The following is a 13,054-nucleotide window of genomic DNA, read 5'->3' on the forward strand; positions in this document are numbered from 1 at the left end:
ACAAAAATGTGGAAAAGAGGAGTGAGCTTCAAGAGCACATGATCACATCCATTTTCAATCACCAGTGGAATTAAAAGCAATGATGCATTACAGTTGCACACAATCTATTCTTCTGCACACAGTCATGACTGACTTACAAACGTGAATTTGGCATAAAGATTTGTTTCTTTTCCTCCACAGAGTTCCTCCACCTAGGGAAGACTTTACTATGAGTGTAATGTCTGTCGCAGTAGTGGCCTCTTCTATCATTCAATAATATTTATTGAGCGCTTACTGTGTGCAAAGCCCTTGGGAGAGTGCAATATAATAACAAACAGACACATTCCCTGCCCACAACGAGCTAGTGGAAACAGAAGGGACCTGGAAGTGTCAGGGCCTGGATTCTACTCTGATGTAGGTGCCTCTGCCTCTTGGCTCCAGTGTGACCTTAGGCAATTCACTTAACTGCTCTGTGCCTCAGTTTCTTCATCTGTTAAATGTGTTCTCTCTCCCTCCGACTGTGAACTACACTTGGGTTCTGAGAAGCAGCGTGGCTCAGTGGTAAGAGCCCGGGCTTTGGAGTCAGAGGTCGTGGGTTCAAATCCCAGCTCCGCCACTTGTCAGGTATGTGACTTTGGGCAAGTCACTTCGCTTCTCTGGGCCTCAGTTCCCTCATCTGGAAAATGGGGATTTAAGACTGTGAGCGCCCCCCCCGTGGGACAACCTCATCACACTGTAATGTGCTTTGCACATAGTAAGCACTTAATAAATGCTATCATTATTATTATTTGGGATAGGGACTGTAGCCAATCAGATTATATCATATAATAATAATGATGGCATTTATTAAGCGCTTACTATGTGCAAAGCACTGTTCTAAGCAATGGGGAGGTTACAAGGTGATCAGGTTGTCCCTCGGGGAGCTCACAGTCTTCATCCCCATTGTACAGATGAGGGAACTGAGGCCCAGAGAAGTTAAGTGACTTGCCCAAAGTCACACAGCTGACAATTGGCGGAGCCGGGATTTGAACCCATGACCTCTGACTCCAAAGCCCAGGCTCTTTTCCACTGAGCCACGCTGCTTCTCTACCCCATATCTACCCCAGGGCTTGGCACAAATACCATTATGACTATTACTCTCATCATTAATGGTACCTAAGCACTTACTATGAAATTACAATACTTAATAATGATGATAATAACTGCGGTATTTGTTAAGTTCTTACTATGTGCCACACACTGTACTACGGACTGGAGTGGATACAACTAAATTGGGTTGGACACAGTCCCTGTCCCATGCAGAGCTCAGTCTCAATCCCCATTTTATATAAGTAACTAAGGCACAGAGAGGTGAAGTGGCTTGCCCAACGCTACACAGCAAACGCATGGTGGAGCCGGGATTAGATACCAGGTCCTTCTGATTCCCAGGCCCATGCTCCATCCAGGAAGCCATGCTGTTTCCCTAAGAAATTCTACTGATTGACAATTAATGAACTTCCTTGTCCTCGTCCAAATCAACTGGCCAGTTCTCTGAGCCCTCTCAGCTTCGGAGAAGACAGGCTCACCTGCTCTGCCTTCTTTCTCTTCACAGCTGGCTGACCCCAACATGATACTTTTTAATTAGCTTGTTGAGTGCTTATTACGTGGGAGGCACTGTACTAGGTGCTGAGGTAGATAGAGGATAACCAGGTTGGACATAGTCCCTGTGCCACATGAGGCTCACGGTCTAAATGGAAGGGAGGAGGATTAAATCCTCATTTTAGAGATGAGGTAACTGAGGGCCAGGGAAGTGGAGTCCCCCTCTCCATCCCCACCATCTTACCTCCTTCCCTTCCCCACAGCACCTGTATATATGTATATATGTTTGTACATATTTATTACTCTATTTATTTATTTTACTTGTACATATCTATTCTATTTATTTTATTTTATTAGCATGTTTGGTTTTGTTCTCTGTCTCCCCCTTTTAGACTGTGAGCCCACTGTTGGGTAGGGACTGTCTCTATATGTTGCCAATTTGTACTTCCCAAGCGCTTAGTACACTGCTCTGCACACAGTAAGCGCTCAATAAATGCGATTGATGATGATGATGATGATGGAGTGACTTGCCCAAAGTCACAGAGCAGGCAAGTTGTAGACTGTGCAACTTTTAGACCCCTTTTAGACCCCTTTTAGACTGTGGGCCCACTATTGGGTAGGGACTGTCTCTATATGTTGCCAACTTGTACTTCCCAAGTGCTTAGTACAGTGCTCTGCACACAGTAAGCGCTCAATAAATACGATTGATGATGATGAAGTTGTAGGGCTGGGATTCGAACCCAGGTCCTCTGCTTCCCAGGCCTGGGATTTCCACTAGGCCACACTACTTCCTTGTGACGACTTCTGCACATCCTCACTAGTGACGACTCTGCCAGCAGCCACGATCGAATTCACAAGCTGTTACATGATCGAGTTCACATTTGGGGTTTCAGAACACAGCACCCTCGAGGTCAAACGGCTGGACTTCTCCATAGGTTCGCGAAGTCCACAAACAACTCCAGTATAATAATAACAATTCCTTGAGAATTTCATTATGCAGATGAATAATAATAATATTAATGGCATTTATTAAGCGCTTACTATGTGCAAAGCACTGTTCTAAGCGCTGGGGAGGTTACAAGGTGATCACGTTGTCCCCCGGGGGGCTCACAGTCTTAATCCCCACTTTACAGATGAGGGAATTGAGGCACGGAGAAGTGAAGTGACTTGCCCAAAGTCACACAGCTGACAAGTGGTGGAGCCAAGATTTGAACCCATGACCTCTGACTCCAAAGCCCGGGCTCTTTCCACTGAGCCACACTGCACACAGTTATCTTTATGCAGATAAAGTTATCTTGGAGATGTAGACTGTGCACCTTTTAGACCCCTTTTAGACTGTGAGCCCACTGTTGGGTAGGGACTGTCTCTATATGTTGCAAACTTGTACTTCCCAAGCGATTAGTACAGTAAGCGCTCAATAAATACGATTGATGACGATGATGATGATGAAAAGAAGCAGCTGGTCAGCAGGCCTTACACACACACAAAAAAAATCACCTCAGCATTATAGACTAACCATAGAAATCTCAGTTCAGACGAGCTTAAATATTAGCAAAGGTCAGACATCAGAAACTGAGGTCATAACAATATGGAGGGTATATGGCAAGAATGGATGATCGCAACTTTAGCACACTTCAACACTGGTGGTAATAATAATAATAATAATAATAACAATAATAATAATAATAATAATAATAATTGGCATTTGTTAAGCGCTTACTATATGCAAAGCACTGTTCTAAGCGCTGGGGGGGATACAGGGTGATCAGGTTGTCCCACGTGGGGCTCACAGTCTTAATCCCCATTTTACAGATGAGGTGACTGAGGCTCAGAGAAGTTAAGTGACTTGCCCAAGATCACACAGCAGACATGTGGCGGAGCCGGCATTCAAACCCATGACCTCTGGCTCCAAAGCCCGGGCTCTTTCCACTGAGCCACGCTGCTTCTCTTGTAATAAATACATGAAGTTGCACCACCTTACTGTAGATGGCTCAAAAATAATCATAACGAACGGAAGAGGTTGTCAAAGTGGAAAAATGAAATGTTTCAATATGGTGAGGAGAAGGCTCTGGAAAGAAGAACAGGAAGGGCAGGTACAAAGTATGTTGCCAACTTGTACTTCCCAAGCGCTTAGTACAGTGCTCTGCACACAGTAAGCGCTCAATAAATACGACTGATGAAAGTACATGGGGCAGTTTTTGGTTTCTGCTCACTCCTTCACCCACTGGATGGAAAGTATCACCCGGGGCATATTCAACCGGCGACTATGTACAATGCTCTTTTCTGGAACTGAGCTCTGGAGCTATCTGTTAAAAGTAACAAAATTGACTGACTGCAAGAGTCAGAGGCAAGTTTTTGTTCCACATGTGAAAAATTAAAAAAAACTAGCAGGGAAAGTCTAAGTCTGAAGCAATTATACTGTCATTGAAAACCCTTTACTGCTTTCTTTTTAAAAATGATTCATTAAAAAGGACTACTTCCTCACCTTAAAAGAGAAAAGGAAAGATCAAATGGCATAAGTACGTAATCATCATCATAATAATAATGATGGTATTTTTAAGCAGTTACTATGTGTCAGGCACTGTTCTAAGCGCCGGGATAGATACAAGGAAATCAGGTTGTCCCACGTGGGGCTCACAGTCTTAATCCCCATTTTACAGATGAGGTAAATGAGGCGCAGAGAAGTTAAGTGACTTGCCTAAAGTCACACAGCTATGTGGCGGAGCAGGATTAGAACCCACATCCTCTGACTCCCAAGCTTGTGCTCTTTCCACTAAGGACACACTGCTTCTCATGCATGATTTCTAGTTTTGTAAAGAACTACGCAATAGGTTGACTTGACAGAAATCAAAAACAAACTAAAATACCGAAACATATCCCCATGTGCCCCAGGTGGAATAATGAATTTTTTCAGAACATTTCTATGGAATACCAATTTTTAACATTACAATACAAAAATGTTTCGAAGGAAATTATCAGCTTTAAGGCTTACGTACACCTGGTAGAGCCAATATGGTTAAAAAAAAAGATAAGTAATCAGATGCACAATGAAGTTTTGATGCAATTTGAATGTGCTTAATGGTACAAGATTAGCTTCTTTGAGACTTGTTTTCTCTCCTGTTGCACAAAAAAATTCTTTCCCTCAAATATATTTACACAAAAGCAATCATCACAAAGGGGCACAAATCTGAACTTTTAAATCAATTCATCACTAAAAGTCTACGGGAAAGAGAAACAGGAGGTAAAGTTACATTAATGAAAACGGACTGCGCCCCTTGAGCACTCTAGATAATTCAGATTTTTTTTGATGATATAAAAAAGAAAAGGCTAATTAAGGTCTCCATGAGGATAAATCTTTATGGTAGAAAAATTATGAATGAAGATTAAAATAACATCCCAGGACAAGCTACATTTTTCCCTATGGAAATTAAAAGCACTTGTAGTTCAGAAAATTAGAAAAAGGGAGTGCTTCCATTAAATTATTGAAATACCTTCTTTATCATGAAGCATAAAAATGTACATAGTTATTGCAGACAAGAATATCTATACTTTAAAATTAGTTTTTCACAAGATGGTTAACCGATTCATTGTCCTGCTTGGTTTTTAACTGAGCCATCTTCTGAAAATTCTTTCTATATCTTCAAAACGTATTTAACATTGTACAGGAGTAAAGGAAAATAATAATCAGGAAATGATTTATTATGATAGGTAAAGCATTCAAGAATAGTGCTTTGCACATAGTAAGCGCTTAATAAATGCCATCATTATTATTATTATTATTCAATCACATTTATTGAGCGCTTACTGTGTGCAGAGCGCTGTACTAAGCGCCTGGGAGTACAATCAGGCCAAGGCAGCCTGAGAGAGCATCAAATCCAAATTGTTTTTGATAATCGTCAATCGTATTTATTGAGTGCTTACTGTGTGCAGAGTACTGTACTAAGCACTTGGGAGAGTACAATATAGCAATAAAGAGATACATTCCCTGTCCAGAACGAGTTTCCAACCTAGAGGAGAGTAAACCCTGCAATTCTCTCCCACCCAAAGCCAGAAACATAACGGCAGGTAAATAATAATGGTACTTGTTGAGCGCTTACTACGTGCTAAGCTCTGGGGTAGATACAAGGTAATCAGGTTGTCCCACGTGAGGCTCCCAGTCTTCACCCCCATTTTATAGATGAGGGAACTGAGGCCCAGAGAAGTGAAGTGACTTGCCCAAAGTCACACAGCTGATAAATGGCAGAGCGGGATTAGAACCCATGACCTTTGACTCCCAAGCCCATTCTCTTTCCACTGAGCCACGCTGCTCTCACAAACAGTCACAAATAAGGCAGCTTGTTGTGGGCTGTAAACAATTAGTGGCTACTTCTGTATACCTCAAGAGGAAATTGTCACTTTTGGAAAAATATAGTGAACTACCACACTGCTAGTGAAGATGTTCTTTATTCATTCATTCAATCGAATTTATTGAGCGCTTACTGTGTGCAGAGCACTGTACTAAGCGCTTGGGAAGTACAGGTTGGCAACATATAGAGACGGTCCCTACCCAACAGTGGGCTCACAGTCTAGAAGGGGGAGACAGAGAACAAAACAAAACATATTAACAAAATAAATAGAATAAATATGTACAAATAAAATAGAGTAATAGATACAGGCAAACATATATACACATATACAGGTGCTGTGGGGAGGGGAAGGAGGGATGAAGAGGGGGAGGAAGGGGAGAGGAAGGAGGGGGCTCAGTCTGGGAAGGCCTCCTGGAGGAGGTGGGCTCTCAGTAGGGCCTTTAGAGAACAAAACCCAAATTTACATTCTAACATGAGACGGGCTTCAAAAAGGACATTACTCGAGAACAGTAACGTTGGTAATTCATTCATTCTTTTAGACTGTGAGCCCACTGTTGGGTAGGGACTGTCTCTATATGTTGCCAACTTGTACTTCCCAAGCGCTTAGTACAGTGCTCTGCACATAGTAAGCACTCAATAAATACGATTGATGATGATGATGATTCATTCCCTTGATTCCAGACTGACCTTTCCAGTAAATTAAGCCCAAGTCCGATTAGAGGCTAGTTCTTTAGGAAGGGGACAGTCAGGTTAAAATGAGGTGAGAAATACAAAAAAGCCAGCTCTTCACATAAAATTCTCCAACTTCTTGGTCGTTCCTTCCGTCTTCCAGTGCCTGGAGGGATAACGGCTAGACCTGGGCTCCCCAGAAAGCTGAGGGAATAAAAAAGCCTTCTGAACTGGCCGCCTGAGCTGAGGGGTGAGGAGGAGAGAACTGGACGGTGTTGCAAAGTGAATGAGGACAACGGTGGCGTAATGTGAAAGGTAAGCGACGGACAGGCATTTGTTATATACGTTTGTACATATTTATTACTCTATTTATTTTACTTGTACATATCTATTCTATTTATTTTATTTTGTTAGTATGTTTGGTTTTGTTCTCTGTCTCCCCCTTTTAGACTGTGAGCCCGCTGTTGGGTAGGGACTGTCTCTATATGTTGCCAATTTGTACTTCCCAAGCGCTTAGTACAGTGCTCTGCACATAGTAAGCGCTCAATCAATACGATTGATGATGATGATGATGACAGGGATCTGCTTAAGGTTGTGTTTCTGAGAAATCACCTGCCCCTTAATAATAATCAATCGATCGTATTTATTGAGTGCTTACTGTGTGCAGAGCACTGTACTAAGCGCTTGGGAAGCACAAGTTTTTTTTGTGGCATTTGTTAAGCGCTTACTACGTGCAAAGCATTGTTCTAAGCGCTGGGGGGGATACAATGTGATCAAGTTGGCAACATACAGGGACGGTCCCTACCCAACAGTGGGCTCACAGTCTAAAAGGGGGAGGCAGAGAACAAAACCAAACATACTAACAAAATAAATAGAATAGGTATGTACAAGTAAAATAAATAAATGGAGTAATAAATATGTACAAACATATATACATATATACAGGTGCTGTGGGGAAGGGAAGGAGGTAAGATGGGGGGGGATGGAGAGGGGGAGTAGGTGCTTCACAAATACCACCATCATCTTCTTTATTTTAGAAGCTGCCTTCTATCTCAAATGCTCTAACAGATCTTTTTGTCATAAATCAAAAGAACCCAAAGATTTCCCCCTCTATTTTAACCTATTTGCTACCCATTTTGTAACACTGCCACTTGTCTATAACACCAGATCTTGTCCAATTTTCAATGATCCGAACATATTTGACAGAATGGATCATCAATCGTATTTATTGAGCGCTTACTATGTGCAGAGCACTGTACTAAGCGCTTGGGAAGTACAAATTGGCAACATATAGAGACAGTCCCTACCCAACAGTGGGCTCACAGTCTAAAAGGGGGGAGACAGAGAACAAAACCAAACATACTAACAAAATAAAATAAACAGAATAGATATGTACAAGTAAAATAAATAAATAAATAGAGTAATAAATATGTACAAGCGTATATACATATATACAAGTGCTGTGGGGAAGGGAAGGAGGTAAGATGGGGGGATGGAGAGGGGGAGTAGGTGCTTCCCAAATACCACCATCATCTTCTTTACTTTAGAAGCTGCCTTCTATCTCAAATGCTCTAACAGATCTTTTTGTCATAAATCGAAAGAACCCAAAGATTTCCCCCTCTATTTTAACCTATTTGCTACCCATTCTGTAACACTGCCATTTGTCTATAACACCAGACCTTGTCCAATTTTCAATGATCCGAACATATTTGACAGAATGGATGTGATATGGACCTCCGTTCTTGTAAAATCTTACCTCTTCCTTCCTCCAGTCTATGCCGCCTGTTGACCCGCTGACGTTTTTCTTCTTGTCGCAACTGAAGGTGTTCTTCAATGTTAACTCCCGGGACGGGGACAGCTGGTAGATAATTCAAATAACATAATGTTCATGACCAAATGATCAAAATTCTACCTACCGCTGTCTATCTGAAGACTTTTTTTTTTTTGAGGGAAGTAGGATTTGGCGAATGGAAGAAAGCAGCATGATCTGGATTACGCGTCCTGCATAATTTTGGGTTTCCCTGCTTCCAGGAGTGTTGTTCGTTTTAACCATAAGGTGATTTTCTTCTCAAAAAACAAATACACTTGTAAAACGAATTACTCACATTTTTAGTAGAATGAAGATAATAAAAACAAAAACAAAACCCCATCTTGTACGTAATCCCAGTTCCACCATCTGTCTGCTGGGTGACCTTGAACAAGTCCCTTCGAGAAGCAGCGTGGCTTACTGGAAAGAGCGCAGGCTTGGAAATCAGAGGATGTGAGTTCTAATCCCGCCTCTGCCACTTGTCTGCTGTGTGACCTTGGGCAAGCCACTTAATTTCTCTGGGCCTCAGTTACCTCATCTGTAAAATGGGGATTAAGACTGAGAGTCCCACATGGGACAACCTGCTCAATCGTATTTATTGAGCGCTTACTGTGTGCAGAGCACTGTACTAAGCGCTTGGGAAGTCCAAGTTGGCAACATATAGAGACAGTCCCTACCCAACAGTGGGCTCACAGTCTAGAAGGGAGCCCCAGGGCTTAGAAAAGTGTTTGGCACATAGGAAGTGCTTAACAAATACCGCAATAATGATCATTATAACTCTCTGGGCCTCAGTTACTTCACCTGGAAAATGGGATTAAGTCAGAAGGCCTCATGTGGGACATGGACTTTAGCCAACCTGATTAGCTTGTAAGTACCCCATGCTGAGGAGGTGCCTGGCACTTAAATGCAATCAAAAAATAAACAATCCAGCAGTGTCTCCTCCCCGACCAACCCAGTCCCTGCAGGAGAAGCTGAGGCAGCAGAACCTGTATTCCCAGTAACAGAACGACTGGAGGGCTGGGAAGGCTGAGGAAAGGACTGAGGTCTGGCAGGGGTGCAGTTCCCTCCGTGGACTCATTTCCCAATCAGTCGATCCATCAACCCATCCCATTTATTGAGTGTTTACCGCGTGCAGAGCACTATAATAATAATAATTATGGTACTTGTTAAGCACCTTGTGCCTAGACCTGTTGTAAGCACTGGGGTAGATACAAGTTATGCAGGTTGGACAAAACCCTGTCCCACATGGGGCTCGCACTCTTAATTCCCATTTATTGCTCTATTTATTTATTATTACTCTATTTATTTTACTTGTACATATCTATTCTATTTATTTTACTTTGTTAATACATTTGGATTTGTTCTCTGTCTCCCCCTTCTAGACTGTGAGCCCACTGTAATAAATATGATTGATTGATTGATTACCTCCTTCCCCTCCCCACAGCACCTGGATAGATCGATAGATGTTTGTATGGATTAGTCTATTTATTTTATTTGTACGTATTTATTCTATTTGCCCCCTCCTTCCTCTCCCCCTCGTCCCTCTCCATCCCCCCTGTCTTACCTCCTTCCTTTCCCCACAGCACCTGTATATATGTATATATGTTTGTACATATTTATTACTCTATTTTACTTGTACATATCTATCCTATTTATTTTATTTTGTTAAGATGTTTGCTTTTGTTCTCCGTCTCCCCCTTCTAGACTGTGAGCCCACTGTTCGGTAGGGACTGTCTCTCTATGTTGCCAACTTGTACTTCCCAAGTGCTTAGTACAGTGCTCTGCACACACGAAGCGCTCAATAAATACGATTGATTGATTGATTGTTGGGTAGGGACTGTATATGTTGCCAACTTGTACTTCCCAAGCGCTTAGTACAGTGCTCTGCACACAGTAAGCGCTCAATAAATACGATTGATTGATTGATTTTACAGATGAGGTAACTGAAGCCCAGAGAAGTGAAGTGACTTAACCAAGGTCACAAAGCAGACATGAGGAAACGCCAGGACTAGAACCCCGGTCCACGCTCTATCCACTACGCTTAGAACAGTGCTTTGCACATAGTAAGCGCTTAACAAATGCCATCATCATCATTATTATTATTATAAGCACTTGGGAGAGTACAATGTAACAGAGTTGGTAGACACGTTCCCTTGACGTGAGAAGCAGGGTGGCCTAGTGGATAGAGTTCAGGCCTAGGAATCAGGAGGAGCTGGGTTCTAATCCTGCCTCCACCACTTGTCATCTGTGTGACCTTGGGCGAGTCACTTCACTTTTCTATGCCTCGGTTCCCTCATCGGTAAAGCGGGGTTAAGGCTGTGAGTCCGATGAGCCCCAACCACCCCTTCCTCTCCATCCAAACTGCTGCCACATCAATGCAAGCACTTACCCTAGCCCGCCTTGATTACTGTACCAGTCCCCTTTGCTGACCTCCCTGCCTCCTGTCTCTCCCTGCTCCAGTCCATACTCCCTTATAACAGTGGTATTTGTTAAGCGCTTACTATGTGCAAAGCACTGTTCTAAGCGTTAGGGGTACGCAAGGTGATCAGTTTGTCCCACGTGGGGCTCCCAGTCTTAATCCCCATTTTACAGATGAGGGAACTGAGGCACAGAGAAGTGAAGTGACTTGCCCAGAGTCACACAGCTGACAATTGGCAGAGGTGGGATTTGAACCCATGACCTCCGACTCCAAAGCCCGGGCTCTTTCCACTGAGCTACGCTGCTTCCCTTATGCTGTCTGGATCATTTTCCTTCAAAAACACTCAGATTATGTTTCCCCGCTCCTCGAGAACCTCCAGTGGTTGCCCATCCGCCTCTGCATCAAACAAAAACTCCTCACCAGTGACTTTAAAACTCTTAATCCCCTTGCCCCCTCCTAACTCACCTTGTTACTCTCTTACTCCAACCCAGCCTGCACACTTAGCTCCTCGAGTGCTCATTTTCTCCTCTATCTCGCCACTAAAATCTCACCCACATCTTACCTCAGGCCTGGAACGCCCTCCCTCCTCATATCAGACAGATAATTGGGACAACCTGATCACCTTGTAACCACCCCAGCGCTTAGAACAGTGCTTTGCACGTAGTAAGCACTTAACAAATACCATTATTATTATTATTATTATTATTATTATTATTATAATTGCTCTCCCCCACTTCAAAGCCTTATTGAAGGCCCATCTCCTCCAAGAAGCCTTCCTTAACTAAGCCCTCCTCTCCTCTTCTCCCACTCCCTTCTGCGTCACCGACTTGGCTCCCTTCATTCATCCTCCCTCCCAGCCCCACAGCACATGTGTACATACCTGTAATTTATTTATTTATGTGTATTAAGGTCTGTCTCCCCTTCTAGACTGTGAGCTCATTGTGGGCAGGGAATCTGTCCGTTGTTGTACTGCACTCTCCCAAGAGCTTAGTACAATGCTTTGCATACAGTAAGCACTCAACAGAGAAGCAGCGTGGCTCAGTGAAAAGAGCCCGGGCTTTGGAGTCAGAGGTCATGGGTTCAAATCCCAGCTCCGTCAATTGTCAGCTGTGTGACCTTGGGCAAGTCACTTCACTTCCTATGCCTCAGTTCCCTCATTTTCCTCTCCTCCTCCCCATCCCACCTGCCCTACCTCCTTCCCCTCCCCACAGCACCTGTATATATGTTTGTACAGATTCATTACTCTATTTACTTGTACATATTTACTATTCTATTTATTTTGTTCATGATGTGCATTTAGCTTTAATTCTATTTGTTCTGATGACTTGACACCTGTCCACATGTTTTGTTTTGCTGTCTGTCTTCCCCTTCTAGACTGTGAGCCCGTTGTTGGGTAGGGACCGCCTCTATATGTTGCCAACTTGTACTTCCCAAGTGCTTAGTACAGTGCTCTGCACACAGTAAGTGCTCAATAAATACAAATGAATGAATGAATGAATGTAAAATGGGGATTAAGACTGTGAGCCCCCCGTGGGACAACCTGATCACCTTGTAACCTCCCCAGCGCTTAGAACAGTGCTTTGCACATAGTAAGCGCTTAATAAATGCCATAAAAAAATGAATGAATGAATGAATGGCCCTTTCCATTTTTTATGTGCTTGCCCTCCCACACTTCAATTGCAAGCCCCCAAGGGCCAGTACTGCACCCCAACTGTTTTCATTTTAATCTGAATTTTCCCCAGCCCTTAACCCACGGCTCAGCACAGGGTATGTGCTGAATGAAGACCCAACGAAATCACCCCTACCTAAAAGGAGATCTAAAGGGATCATCTCCTTCACGGCATCAAGAATTCCTCTTTGCCTTGCCTCTTGGCCATCCAACTCTCTTGCACAGGCTTTGCAACACCCACAAACAGCACAGCCAGACTCCCCAGAGCCACAGCCACAGATCCTAAAAAAAAAAAAAAAAGGAAAAAAAGAGGGTAATTTCACCGCAATCTGTACTGAGAACAAAGACGTAGGTAAATCCTGAGCATTCATTCATTCATTCGATCACATATATTAAGAGCTTACTGTGTGCAGAGCACTGGACTAAGCGCTTGGGAAGTACAAATTGGCTCGTTGTTGGGTAGGGACCGTCTCTATATGTTGCCGACTTGAACTTCCCAAGCGCTTAGTACAGTGCTCTGCACACAGTAAGCGCTCAATAAATATGATTGAGTGAATGAATGAACAAATAGAGCCGGTCCCTACCCA

The 13,054-nt window shown here is 43.1% G+C and overlaps 1 protein-coding gene across 1 annotated transcript in view; it reads right to left on the minus strand.

Moving 5' to 3' along the window:
- MYCBP2 (MYC binding protein 2) overlaps positions 1-13,054 on the minus strand; it is a 404,370-nt gene that overhangs the window by 218,577 nt on the left and 172,739 nt on the right. Inside the window, exons 16-17 of the mRNA XM_038763035.1 lie at positions 12,604-12,749; positions 8,329-8,430 (exon numbers count right to left, since the gene is read on the minus strand). Of these exons, the coding sequence (XP_038618963.1) occupies positions 8,329-8,430; positions 12,604-12,749 (248 nt within the window). The remainder of the gene's footprint in view (positions 1-8,328; positions 8,431-12,603; positions 12,750-13,054) is intronic.

The sequence above is a fragment of the Tachyglossus aculeatus genome, chromosome 2, assembly GCF_015852505.1.
Source record: "Tachyglossus aculeatus isolate mTacAcu1 chromosome 2, mTacAcu1.pri, whole genome shotgun sequence".
NCBI classification, from domain to species: Eukaryota; Metazoa; Chordata; class Mammalia; order Monotremata; family Tachyglossidae; genus Tachyglossus; species Tachyglossus aculeatus.